This window comes from Anas platyrhynchos, chromosome 8, assembly GCF_047663525.1.
Source record: "Anas platyrhynchos isolate ZD024472 breed Pekin duck chromosome 8, IASCAAS_PekinDuck_T2T, whole genome shotgun sequence".
In the NCBI taxonomy this organism is placed as follows: Eukaryota; Metazoa; Chordata; class Aves; order Anseriformes; family Anatidae; genus Anas; species Anas platyrhynchos.
Genome location: NC_092594.1, coordinates 13,259,462 through 13,286,986, shown reverse-complemented (window position 1 = coordinate 13,286,986; position 27,525 = coordinate 13,259,462). Strand labels below are relative to the sequence as shown.

At 58.8% G+C, this 27,525-nt stretch overlaps 4 protein-coding genes across 4 annotated transcripts in view; 3 read left to right on the top strand and 1 right to left on the bottom strand.

The window, feature by feature from the left end:
* Positions 1 to 27,432, bottom strand: part of KIF14 (kinesin family member 14) — a 72,156-nt gene extending 44,724 nt beyond the window's left edge. The window contains exon 1 of the mRNA XM_072041641.1: positions 25,817 to 27,432. The gene's annotated coding sequence lies outside the window, so the exon portion shown is untranslated. The remainder of the gene's footprint in view (positions 1 to 25,816) is intronic.
* On the top strand, positions 849 to 6,854 carry LOC140003123 (maestro heat-like repeat-containing protein family member 6). Its single transcript, XM_072041956.1, has 14 exons — positions 849 to 1,642; positions 2,047 to 2,150; positions 2,337 to 2,491; positions 2,809 to 2,956; positions 3,355 to 3,542; positions 3,632 to 3,769; positions 4,057 to 4,171; positions 4,404 to 4,541; positions 4,791 to 4,967; positions 5,135 to 5,293; positions 5,597 to 5,698; positions 5,827 to 5,923; positions 6,073 to 6,132; positions 6,442 to 6,854. Exons 1-14 carry the CDS (start codon positions 1,210 to 1,212, stop codon positions 6,636 to 6,638), a joined length of 2,211 nt encoding a protein of 736 aa, XP_071898057.1. The 5' UTR covers positions 849 to 1,209; the 3' UTR covers positions 6,639 to 6,854.
* LOC140003132 (maestro heat-like repeat-containing protein family member 6) lies at positions 9,730 to 15,736 on the top strand. The gene is made up of 14 exons (XM_072041968.1): positions 9,730 to 10,523; positions 10,928 to 11,031; positions 11,218 to 11,372; positions 11,690 to 11,837; positions 12,236 to 12,423; positions 12,513 to 12,650; positions 12,938 to 13,052; positions 13,285 to 13,422; positions 13,672 to 13,848; positions 14,017 to 14,175; positions 14,479 to 14,580; positions 14,709 to 14,805; positions 14,955 to 15,014; positions 15,324 to 15,736. Exons 1-14 carry the CDS (start codon positions 10,091 to 10,093, stop codon positions 15,518 to 15,520), a joined length of 2,211 nt encoding a protein of 736 aa, XP_071898069.1. The 5' UTR covers positions 9,730 to 10,090; the 3' UTR covers positions 15,521 to 15,736.
* On the top strand, positions 18,496 to 24,501 carry LOC106018697 (maestro heat-like repeat-containing protein family member 6). Its single transcript, XM_072041643.1, has 14 exons — positions 18,496 to 19,289; positions 19,694 to 19,797; positions 19,984 to 20,138; positions 20,456 to 20,603; positions 21,002 to 21,189; positions 21,279 to 21,416; positions 21,704 to 21,818; positions 22,051 to 22,188; positions 22,438 to 22,614; positions 22,782 to 22,940; positions 23,244 to 23,345; positions 23,474 to 23,570; positions 23,720 to 23,779; positions 24,089 to 24,501. Exons 1-14 carry the CDS (start codon positions 18,857 to 18,859, stop codon positions 24,283 to 24,285), a joined length of 2,211 nt encoding a protein of 736 aa, XP_071897744.1. The 5' UTR covers positions 18,496 to 18,856; the 3' UTR covers positions 24,286 to 24,501.
* Positions 27,433 to 27,525: the final 93 nt, after the last annotated feature.

Sequence of the window (27,525 nt, the reverse complement as noted above, 5' to 3'; positions counted from 1 at the left end):
CATCTCACAGTTACTGCTTTCTTAAATTCAAAGCCCTTTGAATTCTTAAATTCAAAGCCTGACGTCAGCTGGGGTGACCAGGTTGCAACCGAGGGCGAGCGAAGCGCACAGGCAGGAGAGCTGGGAGCAGACTGGAGTGCGATGGAAAGGGACGAGGGAAGCAGTGATCCGGTACACACCCAAATGGCTTCCCAAGCGGTGATCAATGGCTGTAGGGAACGGATGCCCTTTGGGGAGCAGAATCAGTGGGAAGTTAACTGGGGGCCAGTATGGCCAACAGAGAAGTAGGAGGAGATGCTGGACAATGCTCAGCATAAGCCTGTCTCGGTGGGACGGTTGCGGCACCCTCCTGCTGCACCGTCTGCACAGGAGTCTCTTGGCGTGGTGGTTGTTATAAGTTGCCCCCTTAATTAATTTTCAGAGAGCATTGCATTAATAATAGAAAGGAATTTATTGAGTAAGCAACAGCAAGCAAAACAGCGCTGGGCAGCCGGGGAATCTCGGCTCTGCCAACGGCGCGCACCTCACCCCCGCCAGGGTCCCTTTTTATATCTTGGTGATTTCAGGATTACGCAGCACATCCTGGTATATTCTGCGGCTGCGTGCGCTGTTGCTAGGGGGTCGTCTCTGTCCCTCTGGTGGTCGTGAAGATGAAGGCCGTAGTCTTCCTCGGCGTTGTGGTTCAACTTTTTTTTTTATTTTCTCATGTTGGCCCAGCATGAGACAGGAAGGCAGGATGTTGATACACTAGTTTAGCAACTTATCAGGAGATGGTTACATGAGCTTTGCAGCAGTGTCTTTAAACAAAAGAGACAACTGAGATGCAGAAGGAGAGAAGGGGAGGGGGGGTTCTCTTTTTTGTTACATTAAGCAAAAGAATTTTCATAGTGTCTAGCCAAGCATTATACAGCTCCTTACTTCAGCAGGGAGTTTTCACAACTCCCGTTCCTCAAACAGAACTCCTTGTTTTTATAATACAAAAGACAATGAACAAACATTTCTTGCGTATTACAGTGGTGACACTGCTGCGCTGCTCCCCAGCGTGCGGCAGGTCTGGGGCCCACCTGCCTTGATGGCTCCACAAGTTGTCACCACAGGTTTGGTGACCCAGCCCCACAGGTCCCTTCCCAGCCAGCGCTTGGTGGTCCTGTGACAAGGGGCTGCTGATGGGTGCTTCAGAGAGCTGGGGCACTGGGAAGCCGTGAGGGGATGGGGTGGCAGGAGGGGGCTGAGGGGCGAGGCAGGTGGCAGCGGGTCGCGGGGCCCTTTGTGAGCTGCCATGATGCGGGCTGTGTCCAGGCAACGGGGCACGGGGCCCTTTGTGACCTCCGGGATAGAAATGCTGCTGGCAGCCTGGTTTCCCCACTTTTCCTGGAGGACGAGGCGGGACAGGTCGGGAAGGAGTGGAGCTGCAAGGAGTCCCTGCAGAGCCACCCCATTCCTGCTGCCCGTGTCTTTGGTGCTTCCTGGAAGCGTTTCCCATCCCTGTGGTGGGAGCCCTTGAGGCCAGACCTCAGCAGCATGGCGGGGAGAGACCCCAGCATGCCCAAGCTGGCCTGGACGGAGGAGGAGGAGGCCAAGGTTAATGCCCCTCCAGCGCAGCAGCCCCATGAGCTGACCGAGGTGCAGGTGCTGCAGGCAGGTGAGAGGCTGAGCTGGGCTGAAGGGCTGGCAGCTGCGAGCTGCCTCTGCCCCTTGCCGTCCTCACAGGAGCTTCTGTCCCATGTGGCACGGGGCGAGGGGAACCGTCCAAACCCATGGGATGAGCAGGGAGAGGCAGGCCGTGGGCAGCCATCCTGTGGCTACAGACCTCTCCTGCGCCATGGCAGCAAGCACCTTGTGGGGTGCAGGGCTCTCCGCCCTTACCATGCCGCGTCTGCTGGGGAACACCTGGCTCCCATGCATGCACAAGAGAGGTTGGGCTCAGTGCCCAGCTAGTTCCTGGCTCGGGGATCACCCTGCCTGGGCAGCATGGTCTTGGCTGTGTCCTCCAGCCTCTCCCACGGACCCTCAGCTCTGTCTGTGCTTGGTCTTCACCAAATCCAGGCTGGGACCAGCCAGAACAGGAGCAGCAGCAACATCAGGAGCAGGAGGCCATTGCAGTCGAGCTGGATAAGCGTGTACTACACAGCGTCATCCCTCTACATCATGTAAGTATCCAGTCAGTGGCTCTCAAGCCCTTGGGGGATCGTGTGCCCCCCTTGAAGCTCTGTCTGCTGGGCATGTGACATCCTTTTTGGCCAGCCCTGAGTGGTGGGAAGAGAAGCGCTTGTCAGTGGACCCCAGGAAAGGGATTGCTCTGGCAGCAGCCCCACTCTCAGCCCTTTCTCCTTCAGGCACCGGGCATCTTGAGGAGCATCTACCAGTGGCTCGTGTCCAACACAGAACAGTCTGCCCAGCACCGCCTGGACAGGAGCCTTCTGGAACTGGCCGAGGAGCACCCCCACGACGTGGTGGTGACTCTGCTGCGCTGCTCCCCAGCGTGCGACAGGTATGGGGCCCGCCTGCCCTGATGGCTCGGGGCCCGTCAGCCTTTCGAGCCCATCCAGCGCCAGCTGCCAGGCAGATGGCAGTTTTCAGGGTGCTCTGCAGGGGCCGAGCCCTGCATCGCCCCATTTCCCAGCCCTGGCACGTCAGCCCCAGAGCCTGCCACCACAATCCCTCCCTGCCCCACAGGGCCCGCCAGGGGCTGCCTGTGAGGGGCAGGGGGCAGAGGCAGGACTGGCGGCCAGCCTGGGCCCCTCCACGGGTGCCCAGGTCTTGGTGCTGTGGCCAAGGCCCCCCTGACCCAGCTCTCTGGCCCTGCAGAGCTGCCGTGACCATGTGGAGGGTGATGGTCGTCTCATCCCGGACTAAAAAGAAGGTGATGGCAGAGCTGTGCCGCGTGCTGAAGGACTGGCCCTTTCACAGGACGTCCACCTCTGACGGGGACAACACGGATGTCTTCGCCCTGGCCGTGAGTTTCTGAACAAGCCCTCTCTCCCCCCAGGGGCTGCATCTCGGGGCAGCTATCCCTCCTCCCCTGTCACTACGTCTCCCTGCCTCAGGCGGTGGGCTGCAAACCTGGCTTAGGGCATTTTAGGGGACAGGCCAGGGCCAAGGCACAGCCCAGCAGGCTGCAGGGGCTGGGATGGAGAGCCCAGGCTGGTGGCAGGCCGCAGGAGGCTCAGCCAGGGCACACTGCCACCGCCCCAGGGAGGCTGCCTGTGGCTCAGCTCCGGATGGGAGCCAGGCCGGGTGCTCTGCCTGCATCTCCCGTGGCCCACGTCTGCACCTGAGCCTCGGCCTCCCACACTGGGGCCGTGCCACGGGGCTGGCTCAGCAGTGAGTGCCATCTCTGGGTCTTTTCTGCAGGCAACCAGGGTGCTGTGGGAGCTCCTTCGGCCAGCCAACTACCCAATGGAGGAGGAGATGAGCTTCTCTCTACCCCTGATGGTGTTGCTCTTCCAAATCTTCGCAAGCGCGCAGCAGACACCAGAAGAGGTGGAGACCTTCTTCAGGGAATGCCAGCAGGAGGAGGGCATTGCCACCAGCCCCAGCAGGTGCTTCGTCCCCCTCCTCCCATCCTTCCCATGGTCCTGGAGCCTGGGCCAGGGATCCGGGTGTGACCTGGGCTGTGCTCTGCCTGCAGGTTCGCACTGCTGACTCTGAAAGCACTGCTCTGCCGTGTTGGGTATGATATGCTGGTGCTTGAATTGGGAAAGAGGAATATCTGGGAGATGCTACTCCACGCTGAGAGCCACCACTGGGCAGTGGGTCTGCTGGCCAGGTGAGGGCACTGAGGGACACCGGCAGAGCCCGGGGCGCGTGAATTGCCCGTGGGCACAAATGAGGTCTCCTCAGAAGGGGCAGGAAGCCCATGGTGCACCCGAGGTGCACACTGCTGTGGGGCACTGGCTTCCTCCCTGCAAGGAGAGGTGGGGAAAGACCAGGCCTCCGGGAGCATGAAATGCTGGTGGCTGCTGGAACAGAGCCAGGAGCACTTCACCCGTCCTGCTCGGGACTTCTGCTCAGGACTCCTGCTCAGGACTCACCCTGCCTTCTTCCCTCTGCCAGGGCGATGAAACATGTCTCAAGAACAGAGCGCCGACAGATTGTGCTGTATCTGGAAACGTGGCTCATCAACAACGAGCCACGCTGGAAGGTCCCTGCCATGGCCTTCCTGGTCGAGGTGAGCCCGATGGCAAGCGGTGCCGGCCTGAGCTGCCTCTCGCCACTCCACCCTCTGGTGGCCACAGCTGTGGGGAGAGGCCGGCCGGTGGAGCTGGGGCAGGGCTTCATCCCTTGGGGCTCATCCCCTTGGCACACACTGCCAGAGTGACACTTGTCTGCGGTTTCTCGTGCTTCCCGTGAGCGAGGTCTCTGCCGGCCAATTCCAGCCTTGACTGAGGCGTGTTTTTCAGATGCTGGCCTGTAAGGACCTCAAAATGGAGTGTCTTCGAGTCATGCAGCTCTTCCCAAGATACCTGAGGAGTGAGTGCACGGCGGTGCGTCAGCTGGTGCTCAAGGGCCTCAAAACGCTCAGCAGAAGACCCTATGTGGTAAGCAGGGTTCAGCTGGCTGAACACACCCCATTGGTGGTGTGGCTCTGGGCCAGGGATGCTGGCTAACACCGTTGCTTGGACTTGGCTGGGCACCGAGTGCTGTGGGAGCTGCTCCCAACTCTTGTGCCTCCCCATGCGCCTGCCCAAGTCCTCTGGGGCAGGACCGTGGCTTCTGGGCACTGTGGGCTCTGACAGCCTGAGAGTGTTTGCCAGCACAGCCCAACACGGTGTTGTTGCTCCCCACAGGCGAAAAAAATGGAGTTCCTGCTGCCAGAGATCATGGGGATACTGCCAGAGTTGGAAGGGGACGTGGCTGGAAATGCGCTGTTTGTGCTCAAAAACATGCTCAAGGAGATGACCATCAGCAAGGCCAACCCCACCGCTCTGCAGCTGGCAGAGAGGCTGCCAGCGTTCTTTGACAGTGTAAGGCTGAGGGTACAGGGCCCAGCGGGGGTCTCTGAGGGCCGGTGCCTTTCCTGATGGATGTTGGGTGCTGTCAGGAAGCATTGTGCCCTGTGAATTTTCACACCCTTGCCCAGGTGGGCCTGGAGCAGCTGGTGCTGAGGTCTTCGCTTCTTCCTTCCCACCAGGAATCCAGCTCCACGCAGCTGCAATCCATCCACTTCTTCAGAGCTGTGATGAGCCGCCTTTTTGCAGCAAGGGAGAAAGAGCAGCTGAAGACACACGTGCGCCAGAGCGTGATCCCGCTGTTCTTCCACTTGCACGACGAGAACCAGCAAGTGGCCGAGGTTGGCTTCTCTGCCCAGCGTGGGCATTTGGGGAGGGCGATGCTGACACCCCGGGGTGGGACTGAGCACCCGCAGTAGGGACGGAGCCGTGGGCTCTGCTGCCATCCCTGCTCCCTGCATCCAGCCCCAGCTCCCTCGGGCACTACACCGCGGAGCAGACGCCTGCTCCCTGTGGTCAGCCTGCCCCACACAGCGCCCTGGGCCGTGCAGAGGCGTGCAGCCCCTGCAGCCTCGCCAAGGGGCTGGGGACACAGGTCCCCTGAGAGCTGGGGGTGCCACTTCAAAGTCTCTGCTGCTCTTCAGGCCGCGGAGGAAACCCTTCTCGATGCTGCCAAATTCCTGCAGAGGACAAAGCTCGTGGACCTGCTGGAGCGAAAGCAAACATGGAGACTCGGCAAGTGCCTGGTAAGGACAGCTCTGAAGGCCCCGACCCAGACTGGACAAGCCCACAGCGCCCCAGGGCATGGGGCAGGCAGCTGTCCGAGGGGGAGGCTCTGCACCAGCCCCATGCCCTTGCGCTCTCTCTTGTGCAGCTGGAGGACAACAGCCTGGGTGAGCACCTGCGCCAGAGCCTGCCGTACCTGCAGAGCCCGCAGGAGCCCTTGCGATTGGAGGCTGTCACGTTCATCGGTGAGCCCGAGCCCCGGGGTCCCTCTGTGCCCGAGGGAAGGAGGAGGAGGTGGCCCGGCCAGCAGGGCCAGCGGGGGGTAGATGGGGAAGGGGTGCTGCTGGGAAGGGCTGGCGGGCAGAGTTTGTGACAGGCTGTGTGTACTACCTAGGGCTCATTGCACGGCGAGTGAGGGATTGGCGTGAGGAGGAGCTCCCCATCATCTATGAAGGTAAGTGAGGGCAGCGGGGTATCGGCGGATTGCCCCCTGCTCCTGCCTGGCCACAGGAAGAGCTGGGTGGCGCTGGCCACAGCAGGAGCTGGTAGAATCATAAAACCAGAGTCACAGAATGCTTTGGGTTGGAAGGGAGCTGTAACGTCATCGAACTCCAACCCATCTGCCTGGTCAGGGATGCCTCGCGCTAGACCAGGGTGCTGAAAGCCCTGTCCAACCTTGCTTGAATACTTCCAGGGATGGGGCCCTTCCCGGGGTACCCGCAAACACAAGCTCTGACCTTGCCTCCGCTCCTCTCTCTCACAGCCATTCAAGGCATGACGGACGACGTCAGCTCCTCTGTCTCTTCGCTTGCAACTGAGACCCTCTTCATTATACGAGCTGCAATGAGGTTGCCACGCAGTGTACCTGGATTACGAGGGCTGAGCTACCGGCTCTGGAAGGCGCGGAAGAAGTGCTCTGCACTGGCCTTCCTGTGCTGCTGTTGCTGTGCACAGGGATGATGGCAGGCATCCTGTGTGCTGGGGCCACCCAAAAGCGTGTGGAAGGCTGGGTGTCCCCTGGACTCTCCCAGCATGTGTCACACCTCCAGCCTTCAGGACCTTCTGCCCCCTTCGCTTGCTCCCAGATCTGCTTGGCCTTCCCCAGACAAGCAGTCCGTCTTCTTCCCCTCATCTGCGTGTCTTTCCTTTGCGGCAATAAAATCGTGGAAGACTTGGGCCCTGAAGTGACTGGGAACCTCCAGCGAATGGCTGGCTGTGGAGTAATTGCTGGGGGTGACTTAATGAGACTAAACATCTTGCCCCAGTTACGCCTGGGGAAGGAGTTCAAGCATATCGGTATCTCAACGGTGTGCTCATTGGTGGCCCCGGCGTCTTGTGTCTCTGTGGTGGGGCAGACTCAAAAGGATATAGTTGCCCGTCTTGACAGCTGAGGGCTCCAAGCTCCAGCAGAAAAGATAAAAATCCCAGGCCGCCATGCCACCCATGGGCTCTCACCTCACATGTGGCAGCACGGACCCAAAGGTCCCACTCGCCCCAAGCAAACTTTCCCGAAGTTTCAAGGATGCCGAGAAGCCCTACTTTACCTGGGAAAAGGGCCATTTGTAGTCCGTCCAGCTTCACAGGGGGGTGTCAGAACGATAAACCAAGAGCCAACCATTCTGCCAGGGCCCTCCAAAGCGCTCAAGTGCCCGGTAACTGCCGGAACCCCACCCCTGCCGCAGGGGTGCAAACGGAATCCCTTAGAAAATGGTATGTGCAACGAGCTCCCTATGGGCATGCCCATCAAATAGAGGAGAGCACACCTCAGATTCTTCCCATGCGCTAACCAGTAGAGGTTAAGCCAGATGAGAAGCCCCCTTCCTGCCCCGGTGAACATGCTCCTCCCCAGTTTGAGCCCGATTTCAGCAGCGTGTGGTTCACTGAGGCAGCCCCAAGAAGGAGAAGCGTGGAAGTATCAAGCCGTAGCATTACTGCCCTGGTTCCGCTCGAGTGGGCAGCCGAGCTCCACCACAGCCGCTCTCTCACTCCCCTTCCTCAAAGAGGAATGGGGAGAAAATATGTGAAAGGGGCTCAAAGGTTGAGATAAGGACAAGGCGATCACGCAGTAGTTACCGTAACGGGCTAAACAGACTCGGCATAGGGAGATAGTAAGATTTGTTGTTTATTACTAACAAGCTAGAGAAGTGAGAAACAAAAGGAAAGAAACCAAAAGCACCTTCCCCCCCATCCACCCTCTTCCACCTCCTCCCCCCGAGCGGTGCAGGGGAACGGGAGAATGGGGGTTATGGTCAGTCTACAGCACTTCTTCTCTGCCGCTCCTTCTCGGTCATTCTCGTCCCCTGTGCTGTGGGGTCCCATCCACAGGATGCAGTCCTTGATGAACTGATCCAGCGTGGGCTTCCCACAGGCAGCAGCTCTTCCAGAACTGCTCCAGATATGGGTCCGTACCCATATCTGAGGGATGGGGGTCCATCCCTCAGGAGAAAACTGCTCCAACCTGGCTCCCCCACGGGCAGCAGCTCCTGCCAGGTCACCTGCTCCTGCGTGGTCTCCCCTCCACGGGCTACAGGTCCAGCCTGGAATCTGCTCCGGCAGGGGTCTTCCACAGCGGCAGCCTCCATCGGTGCAGGGCCACCTGCTCCACCGTGGTCTCCTCCACGGGCTGCAGCATGGAACCCTGCTCCACCGTGGTACTCCATGGGCTGCAGGGGGACATCCTGCTTCACCATGGTCCTCACCACAGGCCACAGGGGACTTCTGCTCCGGCGCCTGGAGCACCTCTCCCCCTCCTTCTTCACTGACCTTGGCGCCTGCAAGGCTGTTCCTCATTCCTCTCACTCTCCCAGCTGCTGTGTGGCGCAGCATTTTTTTCCCTGTCTTAAATATGCTCTCACAGAGGCGCAAAACAACATCGCTTATTGACTCAGCTCTGGTCAGCAGTGGGGCCCTTACCAAACATGGGGCAGCTCCTAGATCCTTCTCACAGAAAACACCCCTATGGCCCCCTGCTACCAAAACCTTGCCACGTAAACCCACTACATTCCACCCCTCGCCTCTGTTAAAAGCATAGTTAAGATTAATCACAATATCCTCTTACTTTACAATTATCACAGCCTTCTCAAACTTCATTTACTTCAAAAAGAAAAAGAATTCACCACACCAAAATAAACATAACACCATCACAGCACCGACAAGGTGGGCATTTTACACACACACCACCCCTCGTCCCTTCACCACGCTAACATCTCACAGTTACTGCTTTCTTAAATTCAAAGCCCTTTGAATTCTTAAATTCAAAGCCTGACGTCAGCTGGGGTGACCAGGTTGCAACCGAGGGCGAGCGAAGCGCACAGGCAGGAGAGCTGGGAGCAGACTGGAGTGCGATGGAAAGGGACGAGGGAAGCAGTGATCCGGTACACACCCAAATGGCTTCCCAAGCGGTGATCAATGGCTGTAGGGAACGGATGCCCTTTGGGGAGCAGAATCAGTGGGAAGTTAACTGGGGGCCAGTATGGCCAACAGAGAAGTAGGAGGAGATGCTGGACAATGCTCAGCATAAGCCTGTCTCGGTGGGACGGTTGCGGCACCCTCCTGCTGCACCGTCTGCACAGGAGTCTCTTGGCGTGGTGGTTGTTATAAGTTGCCCCCTTAATTAATTTTCAGAGAGCATTGCATTAATAATAGAAAGGAATTTATTGAGTAAGCAACAGCAAGCAAAACAGCGCTGGGCAGCCGGGGAATCTCGGCTCTGCCAACGGCGCGCACCTCACCCCCGCCAGGGTCCCTTTTTATATCTTGGTGATTTCAGGATTACGCAGCACATCCTGGTATATTCTGCGGCTGCGTGCGCTGTTGCTAGGGGGTCGTCTCTGTCCCTCTGGTGGTCGTGAAGATGAAGGCCGTAGTCTTCCTCGGCGTTGTGGTTCAACTTTTTTTTTTATTTTCTCATGTTGGCCCAGCATGAGACAGGAAGGCAGGATGTTGATACACTAGTTTAGCAACTTATCAGGAGATGGTTACATGAGCTTTGCAGCAGTGTCTTTAAACAAAAGAGACAACTGAGATGCAGAAGGAGAGAAGGGGAGGGGGGGTTCTCTTTTTTGTTACATTAAGCAAAAGAATTTTCATAGTGTCTAGCCAAGCATTATACAGCTCCTTACTTCAGCAGGGAGTTTTCACAACTCCCGTTCCTCAAACAGAACTCCTTGTTTTTATAATACAAAAGACAATGAACAAACATTTCTTGCGTATTACAGTGGTGACACTGCTGCGCTGCTCCCCAGCGTGCGGCAGGTCTGGGGCCCACCTGCCTTGATGGCTCCACAAGTTGTCACCACAGGTTTGGTGACCCAGCCCCACAGGTCCCTTCCCAGCCAGCGCTTGGTGGTCCTGTGACAAGGGGCTGCTGATGGGTGCTTCAGAGAGCTGGGGCACTGGGAAGCCGTGAGGGGATGGGGTGGCAGGAGGGGGCTGAGGGGCGAGGCAGGTGGCAGCGGGTCGCGGGGCCCTTTGTGAGCTGCCATGATGCGGGCTGTGTCCAGGCAACGGGGCACGGGGCCCTTTGTGACCTCCGGGATAGAAATGCTGCTGGCAGCCTGGTTTCCCCACTTTTCCTGGAGGACGAGGCGGGACAGGTCGGGAAGGAGTGGAGCTGCAAGGAGTCCCTGCAGAGCCACCCCATTCCTGCTGCCCGTGTCTTTGGTGCTTCCTGGAAGCGTTTCCCATCCCTGTGGTGGGAGCCCTTGAGGCCAGACCTCAGCAGCATGGCGGGGAGAGACCCCAGCATGCCCAAGCTGGCCTGGACGGAGGAGGAGGAGGCCAAGGTTAATGCCCCTCCAGCGCAGCAGCCCCATGAGCTGACCGAGGTGCAGGTGCTGCAGGCAGGTGAGAGGCTGAGCTGGGCTGAAGGGCTGGCAGCTGCGAGCTGCCTCTGCCCCTTGCCGTCCTCACAGGAGCTTCTGTCCCATGTGGCACGGGGCGAGGGGAACCGTCCAAACCCATGGGATGAGCAGGGAGAGGCAGGCCGTGGGCAGCCATCCTGTGGCTACAGACCTCTCCTGCGCCATGGCAGCAAGCACCTTGTGGGGTGCAGGGCTCTCCGCCCTTACCATGCCGCGTCTGCTGGGGAACACCTGGCTCCCATGCATGCACAAGAGAGGTTGGGCTCAGTGCCCAGCTAGTTCCTGGCTCGGGGATCACCCTGCCTGGGCAGCATGGTCTTGGCTGTGTCCTCCAGCCTCTCCCACGGACCCTCAGCTCTGTCTGTGCTTGGTCTTCACCAAATCCAGGCTGGGACCAGCCAGAACAGGAGCAGCAGCAACATCAGGAGCAGGAGGCCATTGCAGTCGAGCTGGATAAGCGTGTACTACACAGCGTCATCCCTCTACATCATGTAAGTATCCAGTCAGTGGGTCTCAAGCCCTTGGGGGATCGTGTGCCCCCCTTGAAGCTCTGTCTGCTGGGCATGTGACATCCTTTTTGGCCAGCCCTGAGTGGTGGGAAGAGAAGCGCTTGTCAGTGGACCCCAGGAAAGGGATTGCTCTGGCAGCAGCCCCACTCTCAGCCCTTTCTCCTTCAGGCACCGGGCATCTTGAGGAGCATCTACCAGTGGCTCGTGTCCAACACAGAACAGTCTGCCCAGCACCGCCTGGACAAGAGCCTTCTGGAACTGGCCGAGGAGCACCCCCACGACGTGGTGGTGACTCTGCTGCGCTGCTCCCCAGCGTGCGACAGGTATGGGGCCCGCCTGCCCTGATGGCTCGGGGCCCGTCAGCCTTTCGAGCCCATCCAGCGCCAGCTGCCAGGCAGATGGCAGTTTTCAGGGTGCTCTGCAGGGGCCGAGCCCTGCATCGCCCCATTTCCCAGCCCTGGCACGTCAGCCCCAGAGCCTGCCACCACAATCCCTCCCTGCCCCACAGGGCCCGCCAGGGGCTGCCTGTGAGGGGCAGGGGGCAGAGGCAGGACTGGCGGCCAGCCTGGGCCCCTCCACGGGTGCCCAGGTCTTGGTGCTGTGGCCAAGGCCCCCCTGACCCAGCTCTCGGGCCCTGCAGAGCTGCCGTGACCATGTGGAGGGTGCTGGTCGTCTCATCCCGGACTAAAAAGAAGGTGATGGCAGAGCTGTGCCGCGTGCTGAAGGACTGGCCCTTTCACAGGACGTCCACCTCTGACGGGGACAACACGGATGTCTTCGCCCTGGCCGTGAGTTTCTGAACAAGCCCTCTCTCCCCCCACGGGCTGCATCTCGGGGCAGCTATCCCTCCTCCCCTGTCACTACGTCTCCCTGCCTCAGGCGGTGGGCTGCAAACCTGGCTTAGGGCATTTTAGGGGACAGGCCAGGGCCAAGGCACAGCCCAGCAGGCTGCAGGGGCTGGGATGGAGAGCCCAGGCTGGTGGCAGGCCGCAGGAGGCTCAGCCAGGGCACACTGCCACCGCCCCAGGGAGGCTGCCTGTGGCTCAGCTCCGGATGGGAGCCAGGCCGGGTGCTCTGCCTGCATCTCCCGTGGCCCACGTCTGCACCTGAGCCTCGGCCTTCCACACTGGGGCCGTGCCACGGGGCTGGCTCAGCAGTGAGTGCCATCTCTGGGTCTTTTCTGCAGGCAACCAGGGTGCTGTGGGAGCTCCTTCGGCCAGCCAACTACCCAATGGAGGAGGAGATGAGCTTCTCTCTACCCCTGATGGTGTTGCTCTTCCAAATCTTCGCAAGCGCGCAGCAGACACCAGAAGAGGTGGAGACCTTCTTCAGGGAATGCCAGCAGGAGGAGGGCATTGCCACCAGCCCCAGCAGGTGCTTCGTCCCCCTCCTGCCATCCTTCCCATGGTCCTGGAGCCTGGGCCAGGGATCCGGGTGTGACCTGGGCTGTGCTCTGCCTGCAGGTTCGCACTGCTGACTCTGAAAGCACTGCTCTGCCGTGTTGGGTATGATATGCTGGTGCTTGAATTGGGAAAGAGGAATATCTGGGAGATGCTACTCCACGCTGAGAGCCACCACTGGGCAGTGGGTCTGCTGGCCAGGTGAGGGCACTGAGGGACACCGGCAGAGCCCGGGGCGCGTGAATTGCCCGTGGGCACAAATGAGGTCTCCTCAGAAGGGGCAGGAAGCCCATGGTGCACCCGAGGTGCACACTGCTGTGGGGCACTGGCTTCCTCCCTGCAAGGAGAGGTGGGGAAAGACCAGGCCTCCGGGAGCATGAAATGCTGGTGGCTGCTGGAACAGAGCCAGGAGCACTTCACCCGTCCTGCTCGGGACTTCTGCTCAGGACTCCTGCTCAGGACTCACCCTGCCTTCTTCCCTCTGCCAGGGCGATGAAACATGTCTCAAGAACAGAGCGCCGACAGATTGTGCTGTATCTGGAAACGTGGCTCATCAACAACGAGCCACGCTGGAAGGTCCCTGCCATGGCCTTCCTGGTCGAGGTGAGCCCGATGGCAAGCGGTGCCGGCCTGAGCTGCCTCTCGCCACTCCACCCTCTGGTGGCCACAGCTGTGGGGAGAGGCCGGCCGGTGGAGCTGGGGCAGGGCTTCATCCCTTGGGGCTCATCCCCTTGGCACACACTGCCAGAGTGACACTTGTCTGCGGTTTCTCGTGCTTCCCGTGAGCGAGGTCTCTGCCGGCCAATTCCAGCCTTGACTGAGGCGTGTTTTTCAGATGCTGGCCTGTAAGGACCTCAAAATGGAGTGTCTTCGAGTCATGCAGCTCTTCCCAAGATACCTGAGGAGTGAGTGCACGGCGGTGCGTCAGCTGGTGCTCAAGGGCCTCAAAACGCTCAGCAGAAGACCCTATGTGGTAAGCAGGGTTCAGCTGGCTGAACACACCCCATTGGTGGTGTGGCTCTGGGCCAGGGATGCTGGCTAACACCGTTGCTTGGACTTGGCTGGGCACCGAGTGCTGTGGGAGCTGCTCCCAACTCTTGTGCCTCCCCATGCGCCTGCCCAAGTCCTCTGGGGCAGGACCGTGGCTTCTGGGCACTGTGGGCTCTGACAGCCTGAGAGTGTTTGCCAGCACAGCCCAACACGGTGTTGTTGCTCCCCACAGGCGAAAAAAATGGAGTTCCTGCTGCCAGAGATCATGGGGATACTGCCAGAGTTGGAAGGGGACGTGGCTGGAAATGCGCTGTTTGTGCTCAAAAACATGCTCAAGGAGATGACCATCAGCAAGGCCAACCCCACCGCTCTGCAGCTGGCAGAGAGGCTGCCAGCGTTCTTTGACAGTGTAAGGCTGAGGGTACAGGGCCCAGCGGGGGGTCTCTGAGGGCCGGTGCCTTTCCTGATGGATGTTGGGTGCTGTCAGGAAGCATTGTGCCCTGTGAATTTTCACACCCTTGCCCAGGTGGGCCTGGAGCAGCTGGTGCTGAGGTCTTCGCTTCTTCCTTCCCACCAGGAATCCAGCTCCACGCAGCTGCAATCCATCCACTTCTTCAGAGCTGTGATGAGCCGCCTTTTTGCAGCAAGGGAGAAAGAGCAGCTGAAGACACACGTGCGCCAGAGCGTGATCCCGCTGTTCTTCCACTTGCACGACGAGAACCAGCAAGTGGCCGAGGTTGGCTTCTCTGCCCAGCGTGGGCATTTGGGGAGGGCGATGCTGACACCCCGGGGTGGGACTGAGCACCCGCAGTAGGGACGGAGCCGTGGGCTCTGCTGCCATCCCTGCTCCCTGCATCCAGCCCCAGCTCCCTCGGGCACTACACCGCGGAGCAGACGCCTGCTCCCTGTAGTCAGCCTGCCCCACACAGCGCCCTGGGCCGTGCAGAGGCGTGCAGCCCCTGCAGCCTCGCCAAGGGGCTGGGGACACAGGTCCCCTGAGAGCTGGGGGTGCCACTTCAAAGTCTCTGCTGCTCTTCAGGCCGCGGAGGAAACCCTTCTCGATGCTGCCAAATTCCTGCAGAGGACACAGCTCGTGGACCTGCTGGAGCGAAAGCAAACATGGAGACTCGGCAAGTGCCTGGTAAGGACAGCTCTGAAGGCCCCGACCCAGACTGGACAAGCCCACAGCGCCCCAGGGCATGGGGCAGGCAGCTGTCCGAGGGGGAGGCTCTGCACCAGCCCCATGCCCTTGCGCTCTCTCTTGTGCAGCTGGAGGACAACAGCCTGGGTGAGCACCTGCGCCAGAGCCTGCCGTACCTGCAGAGCCCGCAGGAGCCCTTGCGATTGGAGGCTGTCACGTTCATCGGTGAGCCCGAGCCCCGGGGTCCCTCTGTGCCCGAGGGAAGGAGGAGGAGGTGGCCCGGCCAGCAGGGCCAGCGGGGGGTAGATGGGGAAGGGGTGCTGCTGGGAAGGGCTGGCGGGCAGAGTTTGTGACAGGCTGTGTGTACTACCTAGGGCTCATTGCACGGCGAGTGAGGGATTGGCGTGAGGAGGAGCTCCCCATCATCTATGAAGGTAAGTGAGGGCAGCGGGGTATCGGCGGATTGCCCCCTGCTCCTGCCTGGCCACAGGAAGAGCTGGGTGGCGCTGGCCACAGCAGGAGCTGGTAGAATCATAAAACCAGAGTCACAGAATGCTTTGGGTTGGAAGGGAGCTGTAACGTCATCGAACTCCAACCCATCTGCCTGGTCAGGGATGCCTCGCGCTAGACCAGGGTGCTGAAAGCCCTGTCCAACCTTGCTTGAATACTTCCAGGGATGGGGCCCTTCCCGGGGTACCCGCAAACACAAGCTCTGACCTTGCCTCCGCTCCTCTCTCTCACAGCCATTCAAGGCATGACGGACGACGTCAGCTCCTCTGTCTCTTCGCTTGCAACTGAGACCCTCTTCATTATACGAGCTGCAATGAGGTTGCCACGCAGTGTACCTGGATTACGAGGGCTGAGCTACCGGCTCTGGAAGGCGCGGAAGAAGTGCTCTGCACTGGCCTTCCTGTGCTGCTGTTGCTGTGCACAGGGATGATGGCAGGCATCCTGTGTGCTGGGGCCACCCAAAAGCGTGTGGAAGGCTGGGTGTCCCCTGGACTCTCCCAGCATGTGTCACACCTCCAGCCTTCAGGACCTTCTGCCCCCTTCGCTTGCTCCCAGATCTGCTTGGCCTTCCCCAGACAAGCAGTCCGTCTTCTTCCCCTCATCTGCGTGTCTTTCCTTTGCGGCAATAAAATCGTGGAAGACTTGGGTCCTGAAGTGACTGGGAACCTCCAGCGAATGGCTGGCTGTGGAGTAATTGCTGGGGGTGACTTAATGAGACTAAACATCTTGCCCCAGTTACGCCTGGGGAAGGAGTTCAAGCATATCGGTATCTCAACGGTGTGCTCATTGGTGGCCCCGGCGTCTTGTGTCTCTGTGGTGGGGCAGACTCAAAAGGATATAGTTGCCCGTCTTGACAGCTGAGGGCTCCAAGCTCCAGCAGAAAAGATAAAAATCCCAGGCCGCCATGCCACCCACGGGCTCTCACCTCACATGTGGCAGCACGGACCCAAAGGTCCCACTCGCCCCAAGCAAACTTTCCCGAAGTTTCAAGGATGCCGAGAAGCCCTACTTTACCTGGGAAAAGGGCCATTTGTAGTCCGTCCAGCTTCACAGGGGGGTGTCAGAACGATAAACCAAGAGCCAACCATTCTGCCAGGGCCCTCCAAAGCGCTCAAGTGCCCGGTAACTGCCGGAACCCCACCCCTGCCGCAGGGGTGCAAACAGAATCCCTTAGAAAATGGTATGTGCAACGAGCTCCCTATGGGCATGCCCATCAAATAGAGGAGAGCACACCTCAGATTCTTCCCATGCGCTAACCAGTAGAGGTTAAGCCAGATGAGAAGCCCCCTTCCTGCCCCGGTGAACATGCTCCTCCCCAGTTTGAGCCCGATTTCAGCAGCGTGTGGTTCACTGAGGCAGCCCCAAGAAGGAGAAGCGTGGAAGTATCAAGCCGTAGCATTACTGCCCTGGTTCCGCTCGAGTGGGCAGCCGAGCTCCACCACAGCCGCTCTCTCACTCCCCTTCCTCAAAGAGGAATGGGGAGAAAATATGTGAAAGGGGCTCAAAGGTTGAGATAAGGACAAGGCGATCACGCAGTAGTTACCGTAACGGGCTAAACAGACTCGGCATAGGGAGATAGTAAGATTTGTTGTTTATTACTAACAAGCTAGAGAAGTGAGAAACAAAAGGAAAGAAACCAAAAGCACCTTCCTCCCCATCCACCCTCTTCCACCTCCTCCCCCCGAGCGGTGCAGGGGAACGGGGGAATGGGGGTTATGGTCAGTCTACAGCACTTCTTCTCTGCCGCTCCTTCTCGGTCACTCTCGTCCCCTGTGCTGTAGGGTCCCACCCACGGGATGCCATCCTTCATGAACTGAACCGGCGTGGGCTTCCCACAGGCAGCAGCTCCTCCAGAACTGCTCCAGATATGGGTCCGTACCCATATCTGAGGGATGGGGGTCCATCCCTCGGGAGAAAACTGCTCCAACCTGGGTCCACCCAGGTCTCCTCTCCACGGGCTACAGGTCCGGCCTGGAATCTGCTCCGGCAGGGGTCTTCCACAGGCAGCAGCCTCCGTCAGTGCAGGGCCACCTGCTCCACCATGGTCCTCACCACAGGCCGCAGGGGACTTCTGCTCCGGCGCCTGGAGCACCTCTCCCCCCTCCTTCTTCACTGACCTTGGCGCCTGCAAGGCTGTTCCTCATTCCTCTCACTCTCCCAGCTGCTGTGTGGCGCAGCGTTTTTTTCCCTGTCTTAAATATGCTCTCACAGAGGCGCAAAACAACATCGCTTATTGGCTCGGCTCTGGTCAGCAGTGGGGCCCTTACCAAACATGGGGCAGCTCCTAGATCCTTCTCACAGAAAACACCCCTATGGCCCCCTGCTACCAAAACCTTGCCACGTAAACCCACTACATTCCACCCCTCGCCTCTGTTAAAAGCATAGTTAAGATTAATCACAATATCCTCTTACTTTACAATTATCACAGCCTTCTCAAACTTCATTTACTTCAAAAAGAAAAAGAATTCACCACACCAAAATAAACATAACACCATCACAGCACCGACAAGGTGGGCATTTTACACACACACCACCCCTCGTCCCTTCACCACGCTAACATCTCACAGTTACTGCTTTCTTAAATTCAAAGCCCTTTGAATTCTTAAATTCAAAGCCTGACGTCAGCTGGGGTGACCAGGTTGCAACCGAGGGCGAGCGAAGCGCACAGGCAGGAGAGCTGGGAGCAGACTGGAGTGCGATGGAAAGGGACGAGGGAAGCAGTGATCCGGTACACACCCAAACGGCTTCCCAAGCGGTGATCAATGGCTGTAGGGAACGGATGCCCTTTGGGGAGCAGAATCAGTGGGAAGTTAACTGGGGGCCAGTATGGCCAACAGAGAAGTAGGAGGAGATGCTGGACAATGCTCAGCATAAGCCTGTCTCGGTGGGACGGTTGCGGCACCCTCCTGCTGCACCGTCTGCACAGGAGTCTCTTGGCGTGGTGGTTGTTATAAGTTGCCCCCTTAATTAATTTTCAGAGAGCATTGCATTAATAATAGAAAGGAATTTATTGAGTAAGCAACAGCAAGCAAAACAGCGCTGGGCGGCCGGGGAATCTCGGCTCTGCCAACGGCGCGCACCTCACCCCCGCCAGGGTCCCTTTTTATATCTTGGTGATTTCAGGATTACGCAGCACATCCTGGTATATTCTGCGGCTGCGTGCACTGTTGCTAGGGGGTCGTCTCTGTCCCTCTGGTGGTCGTGAAGATGAAGGCCGTAGTCTTCCTCGGCGTTGTGGTTCAACTTTTTTTTTTATTTTCTCATGTTGGCCCAGCATGAGACAGGAAGGCAGGATGTTGATACACTAGTTTAGCAACTTATCAGGAGATGGTTACATGAGCTTTGCAGCAGTGTCTTTAAACAAAAGAGACAACTGAGATGCAGAAGGAGAGAAGGGGAGGGGGGGTTCTCTTTTTTGTTACATTAAGCAAAAGAATTTTCATAGTGTCTAGCCAAGCATTATACAGCTCCTTACTTCAGCAGGGAGTTTTCACAACTCCCGTTCCTCAAACAGAACTCCTTGTTTTTATAATACAAAAGACAATGAACAAACATTTCTTGCGTATTACAGTGGTGACACTGCTGCGCTGCTCCCCAGCGTGCGGCAGGTCTGGGGCCCACCTGCCTTGATGGCTCCACAAGTTGTCACCACAGGTTTGGTGACCCAGCCCCACAGGTCCCTTCCCAGCCAGCGCTTGGTGGTCCTGTGACAAGGGGCTGCTGATGGGTGCTTCAGAGAGCTGGGGCACTGGGAAGCCGTGAGGGGATGGGGTGGCAGGAGGGGGCTGAGGGGCGAGGCAGGTGGCAGCGGGTCGCGGGGCCCTTTGTGAGCTGCCATGATGCGGGCTGTGTCCAGGCAACGGGGCACGGGGCCCTTTGTGACCTCCGGGATAGAAATGCTGCTGGCAGCCTGGTTTCCCCACTTTTCCTGGAGGACGAGGCGGGACAGGTCGGGAAGGAGTGGAGCTGCAAGGAGTCCCTGCAGAGCCACCCCATTCCTGCTGCCCGTGTCTTTGGTGCTTCCTGGAAGCGTTTCCCATCCCTGTGGTGGGAGCCCTTGAGGCCAGACCTCAGCAGCATGGCGGGGAGAGACCCCAGCATGCCCAAGCTGGCCTGGACGGAGGAGGAGGAGGCCAAGGTTAATGCCCCTCCAGCGCAGCAGCCCCATGAGCTGACCGAGGTGCAGGTGCTGCAGGCAGGTGAGAGGCTGAGCTGGGCTGAAGGGCTGGCAGCTGCGAGCTGCCTCTGCCCCTTGCCGTCCTCACAGGAGCTTCTGTCCCATGTGGCACGGGGCGAGGGGAACCGTCCAAACCCATGGGATGAGCAGGGAGAGGCAGGCCGTGGGCAGCCATCCTGTGGCTACAGACCTCTCCTGCGCCATGGCAGCAAGCACCTTGTGGGGTGCAGGGCTCTCCGCCCTTACCATGCCGCGTCTGCTGGGGAACACCTGGCTCCCATGCATGCACAAGAGAGGTTGGGCTCAGTGCCCAGCTAGTTCCTGGCTCGGGGATCACCCTGCCTGGGCAGCATGGTCTTGGCTGTGTCCTCCAGCCTCTCCCACGGACCCTCAGCTCTGTCTGTGCTTGGTCTTCACCAAATCCAGGCTGGGACCAGCCAGAACAGGAGCAGCAGCAACATCAGGAGCAGGAGGCCATTGCAGTCGAGCTGGATAAGCGTGTACTACACAGCGTCATCCCTCTACATCATGTAAGTATCCAGTCAGTGGCTCTCAAGCCCTTGGGGGATCGTGTGCCCCCCTTGAAGCTCTGTCTGCTGGGCATGTGACATCCTTTTTGGCCAGCCCTGAGTGGTGGGAAGAGAAGCGCTTGTCAGTGGACCCCAGGAAAGGGATTGCTCTGGCAGCAGCCCCACTCTCAGCCCTTTCTCCTTCAGGCACCGGGCATCTTGAGGAGCATCTACCAGTGGCTCGTGTCCAACACAGAACAGTCTGCCCAGCACCGCCTGGACAAGAGCCTTCTGGAACTGGCCGAGGAGCACCCCCACGACGTGGTGGTGACTCTGCTGCGCTGCTCCCCAGCGTGCGACAGGTATGGGGCCCGCCTGCCCTGATGGCTCGGGGCCCGTCAGCCTTTCGAGCCCATCCAGCGCCAGCTGCCAGGCAGATGGCAGTTTTCAGGGTGCTCTGCAGGGGCCGAGCCCTGCATCGCCCCATTTCCCAGCCCTGGCACGTCAGCCCCAGAGCCTGCCACCACAATCCCTCCCTGCCCCACAGGGCCCGCCAGGGGCTGCCTGTGAGGGGCAGGGGGCAGAGGCAGGACTGGCGGCCAGCCTGGGCCCCTCCACGGGTGCCCAGGTCTTGGTGCTGTGGCCAAGGCCCCCCTGACCCAGCTCTCGGGCCCTGCAGAGCTGCCGTGACCATGTGGAGGGTGCTGGTCGTCTCATCCCGGACTAAAAAGAAGGTGATGGCAGAGCTGTGCCGCGTGCTGAAGGACTGGCCCTTTCACAGGACGTCCACCTCTGACGGGGACAACACGGATGTCTTCGCCCTGGCCGTGAGTTTCTGAACAAGCCCTCTCTCCCCCCAGGGGCTGCATCTCGGGGCAGCTATCCCTCCTCCCCTGTCACTACGTCTCCCTGCCTCAGGCGGTGGGCTGCAAACCTGGCTTAGGGCATTTTAGGGGACAGGCCAGGGCCAAGGCACAGCCCAGCAGGCTGCAGGGGCTGGGATGGAGAGCCCAGGCTGGTGGCAGGCCGCAGGAGGCTCAGCCAGGGCACACTGCCACCGCCCCAGGGAGGCTGCCTGTGGCTCAGCTCCGGATGGGAGCCAGGCCGGGTGCTCTGCCTGCATCTCCCGTGGCCCACGTCTGCACCTGAGCCTCGGCCTCCCACACTGGGGCCGTGCCACGGGGCTGGCTCAGCAGTGAGTGCCATCTCTGGGTCTTTTCTGCAGGCAACCAGGGTGCTGTGGGAGCTCCTTCGGCCAGCCAACTACCCAATGGAGGAGGAGATGAGCTTCTCTCTACCCCTGATGGTGTTGCTCTTCCAAATCTTCGCAAGCGCGCAGCAGACACCAGAAGAGGTGGAGACCTTCTTCAGGGAATGCCAGCAGGAGGAGGGCATTGCCACCAGCCCCAGCAGGTGCTTCGTCCCCCTCCTCCCATCCTTCCCATGGTCCTGGAGCCTGGGCCAGGGATCCGGGTGTGACCTGGGCTGTGCTCTGCCTGCAGGTTCGCACTGCTGACTCTGAAAGCACTGCTCTGCCATGTTGGGTATGATATGCTGGTGCTTGAATTGGGAAAGAGGAATATCTGGGAGATGCTACTCCACGCTGAGAGCCACCACTGGGCAGTGGGTCTGCTGGCCAGGTGAGGGCACTGAGGGACACCGGCAGAGCCCGGGGCGCGTGAATTGCCCGTGGGCACAAATGAGGTCTCCTCAGAAGGGGCAGGAAGCCCATGGTGCACCCGAGGTGCACACTGCTGTGGGGCACTGGCTTCCTCCCTGCAAGGAGAGGTGGGGAAAGACCAGGCCTCCGGGAGCATGAAATGCTGGTGGCTGCTGGAACAGAGCCAGGAGCACTTCACCCGTCCTGCTCGGGACTTCTGCTCAGGACTCCTGCTCAGGACTCACCCTGCCTTCTTCCCTCTGCCAGGGCGATGAAACATGTCTCAAGAACAGAGCGCCGACAGATTGTGCTGTATCTGGAAACGTGGCTCATCAACAACGAGCCACGCTGGAAGGTCCCTGCCATGGCCTTCCTGGTCGAGGTGAGCCCGATGGCAAGCGGTGCCGGCCTGAGCTGCCTCTCGCCACTCCACCCTCTGGTGGCCACAGCTGTGGGGAGAGGCCGGCCGGTGGAGCTGGGGCAGGGCTTCATCCCTTGGGGCTCATCCCCTTGGCACACACTGCCAGAGTGACACTTGTCTGCGGTTTCTCGTGCTTCCCGTGAGCGAGGTCTCTGCCGGCCAATTCCAGCCTTGACTGAGGCGTGTTTTTCAGATGCTGGCCTGTAAGGACCTCAAAATGGAGTGTCTTCGAGTCATGCAGCTCTTCCCAAGATACCTGAGGAGTGAGTGCACGGCGGTGCGTCAGCTGGTGCTCAAGGGCCTCAAAACGCTCAGCAGAAGACCCTATGTGGTAAGCAGGGTTCAGCTGGCTGAACACACCCCATTGGTGGTGTGGCTCTGGGCCAGGGATGCTGGCTAACACCGTTGCTTGGACTTGGCTGGGCACCGAGTGCTGTGGGAGCTGCTCCCAACTCTTGTGCCTCCCCATGCGCCTGCCCAAGTCCTCTGGGGCAGGACCGTGGCTTCTGGGCACTGTGGGCTCTGACAGCCTGAGAGTGTTTGCCAGCACAGCCCAACACGGTGTTGTTGCTCCCCACAGGCGAAAAAAATGGAGTTCCTGCTGCCAGAGATCATGGGGATACTGCCAGAGTTGGAAGGGGACGTGGCTGGAAATGCGCTGTTTGTGCTCAAAAACATGCTCAAGGAGATGACCATCAGCAAGGCCAACCCCACCGCTCTGCAGCTGGCAGAGAGGCTGCCAGCGTTCTTTGACAGTGTAAGGCTGAGGGTACAGGGCCCAGCGGGGGTCTCTGAGGGCCGGTGCCTTTCCTGATGGATGTTGGGTGCTGTCAGGAAGCATTGTGCCCTGTGAATTTTCACACCCTTGCCCAGGTGGGCCTGGAGCAGCTGGTGCTGAGGTCTTCGCTTCTTCCTTCCCACCAGGAATCCAGCTCCACGCAGCTGCAATCCATCCACTTCTTCAGAGCTGTGATGAGCCGCCTTTTTGCAGCAAGGGAGAAAGAGCAGCTGAAGACACACGTGCGCCAGAGCGTGATCCCGCTGTTCTTCCACTTGCACGACGAGAACCAGCAAGTGGCCGAGGTTGGCTTCTCTGCCCAGCGTGGGCATTTGGGGAGGGCGATGCTGACACCCCGGGGTGGGACTGAGCACCCGCAGTAGGGACGGAGCCGTGGGCTCTGCTGCCATCCCTGCTCCCTGCATCCAGCCCCAGCTCCCTCGGGCACTACACCGCGGAGCAGACGCCTGCTCCCTGTGGTCAGCCTGCCCCACACAGCGCCCTGGGCCGTGCAGAGGCGTGCAGCCCCTGCAGCCTCGCCAAGGGGCTGGGGACACAGGTCCCCTGAGAGCTGGGGGTGCCACTTCAAAGTCTCTGCTGCTCTTCAGGCCGCGGAGGAAACCCTTCTCGATGCTGCCAAATTCCTGCAGAGGACACAGCTCGTGGACCTGCTGGAGCGAAAGCAAACATGGAGACTCGGCAAGTGCCTGGTAAGGACAGCTCTGAAGGCCCCGACCCAGACTGGACAAGCCCACAGCGCCCCAGGGCATGGGGCAGGCAGCTGTCCGAGGGGGAGGCTCTGCACCAGCCCCATGCCCTTGCGCTCTCTCTTGTGCAGCTGGAGGACAACAGCCTGGGTGAGCACCTGCGCCAGAGCCTGCCGTACCTGCAGAGCCCGCAGGAGCCCTTGCGATTGGAGGCTGTCACGTTCATCGGTGAGCCCGAGCCCCGGGGTCCCTCTGTGCCCGAGGGAAGGAGGAGGAGGTGGCCCGGCCAGCAGGGCCAGCGGGGGGTAGATGGGGAAGGGGTGCTGCTGGGAAGGGCTGGCGGGCAGAGTTTGTGACAGGCTGTGTGTACTACCTAGGGCTCATTGCACGGCGAGTGAGGGATTGGCGTGAGGAGGAGCTCCCCATCATCTATGAAGGTAAGTGAGGGCAGCGGGGTATCGGCGGATTGCCCCCTGCTCCTGCCTGGCCACAGGAAGAGCTGGGTGGCGCTGGCCACAGCGGGAGCTGGTAGAATCATAAAACCAGAGTCACAGAATGCTTTGGGTTGGAAGGGAGCTGTAACGTCATCGAACTCCAACCCATCTGCCTGGTCAGGGATGCCTCGCGCTAGACCAGGGTGCTGAAAGCCCTGTCCAACCTTGCTTGAATACTTCCAGGGATGGGGCCCTTCCCGGGGTACCCGCAAACACAAGCTCTGACCTTGCCTCCGCTCCTCTCTCTCACAGCCATTCAAGGCATGACGGACGACGTCAGCTCCTCTGTCTCTTCGCTTGCAACTGAGACCCTCTTCATTATACGAGCTGCAATGAGGTTGCCACGCAGTGTACCTGGATTACGAGGGCTGAGCTACCGGCTCTGGAAGGCGCGGAAGAAGTGCTCTGCACTGGCCTTCCTGTGCTGCTGTTGCTGTGCACAGGGATGATGGCAGGCATCCTGTGTGCTGGGGCCACCCAAAAGCGTGTGGAAGGCTGGGTGTCCCCTGGACTCTCCCAGCATGTGTCACACCTCCAGCCTTCAGGACCTTCTGCCCCCTTCGCTTGCTCCCAGATCTGCTTGGCCTTCCCCAGACAAGCAGTCCGTCTTCTTCCCCTCATCTGCGTGTCTTTCCTTTGCGGCAATAAAATCGTGGAAGACTTGGGCCCTGAAGTGACTGGGAACCTCCAGCGAATGGCTGGCTGTGGAGTAATTGCTGGGGGTGACTTAATGAGACTAAACATCTTGCCCCAGTTACGCCTGGGGAAGGAGTTCAAGCATATCGGTATCTCAACGGTGTGCTCATTGGTGGCCCCGGCGTCTTGTGTCTCTGTGGTGGGGCAGACTCAAAAGGATATAGTTGCCCGTCTTGACAGCTGAGGGCTCCAAGCTCCAGCAGAAAAGATAAAAATCCCAGGCCGCCATGCCACCCACGGGCTCTCACCTCACATGTGGCAGCACGGACCCAAAGGTCCCACTCGCCCCAAGCAAACTTTCCCGAAGTTTCAAGGATGCTGAGAAGCCCTACTTTACCTGGGAAAAGGGCCATTTGTAGTCCGTCCAGCTTCACAGGGGGGTGTCAGAACGATAAACCAAGAGCCAACCATTCTGCCAGGGCCCTCCAAAGCGCTCAAGTGCCCGGTAACTGCCGGAACCCCACCCCTGCCGCAGGGGTGCAAACGGAATCCCTTAGAAAATGGTATGTGCAACGAGCTCCCTATGGGCATGCCCATCAAATAGAGGAGAGCACACCTCAGATTCTTCCCATGCGCTAACCAGTAGAGGTTAAGCCAGATGAGAAGCCCCCTTCCTGCCCCGGTGAACATGCTCCTCCCCAGTTTGAGCCCGATTTCAGCAGCGTGTGGTTCACTGAGGCAGCCCCAAGAAGGAGAAGCGTGGAAGTATCAAGCCGTAGCATTACTGCCCTGGTTCCGCTCGAGTGGGCAGCCGAGCTCCACCACAGCCGCTCTCTCACTCCCCCTCCTCAAAGAGGAATGGGGAGAAAATATGTGAAAGGGGCTCAAAGGTTGAGATAAGGACAAGGCGATCACGCAGTAGTTACCGTAACGGGCTAAACAGACTCGGCATAGGGAGATAGTAAGATTTGTTGTTTATTACTAACAAGCTAGAGAAGTGAGAAACAAAAGGAAAGAAACCAAAAGCACCTTCCTCCCCATCCACCCTCTTCCACCTCCTCCCCCCGAGCGGTGCAGGGGAACGGGGGAATGGGGGTTATGGTCAGTCTACAGCACTTCTCTGCCGCTCCTTCTCGGTCACTCTCGTCCCCTGTGCTGTGAGGTCCCACCCACGGGTACAGTCCTTGATGAACTGATCCAGCGTGGGCTTCCCACAGGCAGCAGCTCTTCCAGAACTGCTCCAGATATGGGTCCGTACCCATATCTGAGGGATGGGGGTCCATCCCTCGGGAGAAAACTGCTCCAACCTGGCTCCCCCACGGGCAGCAGCTCCTGCCAGGTCACCTGCTCCTGCGTGGTCTCCTCTCCACGGGCTACAGGTCCGGCCTGGAATCTGCTCCGGCAGGGGTCTTCCACAGCGGCAGCCTCCATCGGTGCAGGGCCACCTGCTCCACCGTGGTCTCCTCCACGGGCTGCAGCGTGGAACCCTGCTCCACCGTGGTACTCCATGGGCTGCAGGGGGACATCCTGCTTCACCATGGTCCTCACCACAGGCCACAGGGGACTTCTGCTCCGGTGCCTGGAGCACCTCTCCCCCTCCTTCTTCACTGACCTTGGCGCCTGCAAGGCTGTTCCTCATTCCTCTCACTCTCCCAGCTGCTGTGTGGCGCAGCGTTTTTTTCCCTGTCTTAAATATGCTCTCACAGAGGCGCAAAACAACATCGCTTATTGGCTCGGCTCTGGTCAGCAGTGGGGCCCTTACCAAACATGGGGCAGCTCCTAGATCCTTCTCACAGAAAACACCCCTATGGCCCCCTGCTACCAAAACCTTGCCACGTAAACCCACTACATTCCACCCCTCGCCTCTGTTAAAAGCATAGTTAAGATTAATCACAATATCCTCTTACTTTACAATTATCACAGCCTTCTCAAACTTCATTTACTTCAAAAAGAAAAAGAATTCACCACACCAAAATAAACATAACACCATCACAGCACCGACAAGGTGGGCATTTTACACACACACCACCCCTCGTCCCTTCACCACGCTAACATCTCACAGTTACTGCTTTCTTAAATTCAAAGCCCTTTGAATTCTTAAATTCAAAGCCTGACGTCAGCTGGGGTGACCAGGTTGCAACCGAGGGCGAGCGAAGCGCACAGGCAGGAGAGCTGGGAGCAGACTGGAGTGCGATGGAAAGGGACGAGGGAAGCAGTGATCCGGTACACACCCAAACGGCTTCCCAAGCGGTGATCAATGGCTGTAGGGAACGGATGCCCTTTGGGGAGCAGAATCAGTGGGAAGTTAACTGGGGGCCAAAACCTTGCCACGTAAACCCACTACACAAGGAGAATGTTTCTTAGGAAGTCTGAAGTGATCACTTAGAAATATTAGAACAAGATGAACAGTATCTTCTCCATTTATGCTTTAAGACAAAAGACTACTGATTTTGAAAAAAAAAGGCTTACACAAAATAGTTTAATTAGGCACTACTTCTGTTACAACCCAGTATTTTGTATTTCAAAATAATGATGTGAATAAGGAGACATTGGGGAGGCAAGAACAATCCCCAGATAAGGAAGCGGCAGACAGACAGAGAAACAGATGTAAGGACTATAAATCTCGAAACAGAACATTGGAATTCATGATAAAGATACAACAAACAGAAGAATCAGCAAAAGCCAGCTCTTGCAATTAAGAAATGTGCCAACTCAGCAGAATCCTGACCAAAGGTGAAAAGTACACTGTGAGGAAGACTTGGGGTCTTCCTCCCAAAGACCACTGCCCACGTTCCGAAGGCCCCTGCCCACAATTCTTGGGAGGCTCTACGCAGGCACAAGGTGACAAAAGGCTAATTAGCATGAGAAGCGAGGGAAGGTGGGGATAGGTGATGAATATGTATAGGCCCTTGTAGAATATTGATTGTATAAATTCAAGACTGCTTTCCGCTTTGTGCATGCACGATAGGTGGAGAGATCCCCCGTGCATCCAGCGCTGCAATAAAGAATATACAACTTAAAGGAATTTTGGCTTCGATCTTTGAATCAATGTA

What these genes read in the sequence shown, in the direction of transcription:
- LOC140003123 (XM_072041956.1), top strand. Translation starts at nt 1,210, where the DNA reads ATGGGGTGGCAGGAGGGGGCTGAGGGGCGAGGCAGGTGGCAGCGGGTC. An exon ending in CGGATGTCTTCGCCCTGGCC is followed by an intron (nt 2,957 to 3,354) that starts GTGAGTTTCTGA and finishes TCTTTTCTGCAG; the next exon opens with GCAACCAGGGTGCTGTGGGA. An exon ending in GGAGACTCGGCAAGTGCCTG is followed by an intron (nt 5,699 to 5,826) that starts GTAAGGACAGCT and finishes TCTCTTGTGCAG; the next exon opens with CTGGAGGACAACAGCCTGGG.
- LOC140003132 (XM_072041968.1), top strand. Translation starts at nt 10,091, where the DNA reads ATGGGGTGGCAGGAGGGGGCTGAGGGGCGAGGCAGGTGGCAGCGGGTC. An exon ending in GGTGCAGGTGCTGCAGGCAG is followed by an intron (nt 10,524 to 10,927) that starts GTGAGAGGCTGA and finishes CACCAAATCCAG; the next exon opens with GCTGGGACCAGCCAGAACAG. An exon ending in GCGTCATCCCTCTACATCAT is followed by an intron (nt 11,032 to 11,217) that starts GTAAGTATCCAG and finishes TTTCTCCTTCAG; the next exon opens with GCACCGGGCATCTTGAGGAG.
- LOC106018697 (XM_072041643.1), top strand. Translation starts at nt 18,857, where the DNA reads ATGGGGTGGCAGGAGGGGGCTGAGGGGCGAGGCAGGTGGCAGCGGGTC. An exon ending in GGAGACTCGGCAAGTGCCTG is followed by an intron (nt 23,346 to 23,473) that starts GTAAGGACAGCT and finishes TCTCTTGTGCAG; the next exon opens with CTGGAGGACAACAGCCTGGG. An exon ending in GGAGGCTGTCACGTTCATCG is followed by an intron (nt 23,571 to 23,719) that starts GTGAGCCCGAGC and finishes TGTACTACCTAG; the next exon opens with GGCTCATTGCACGGCGAGTG.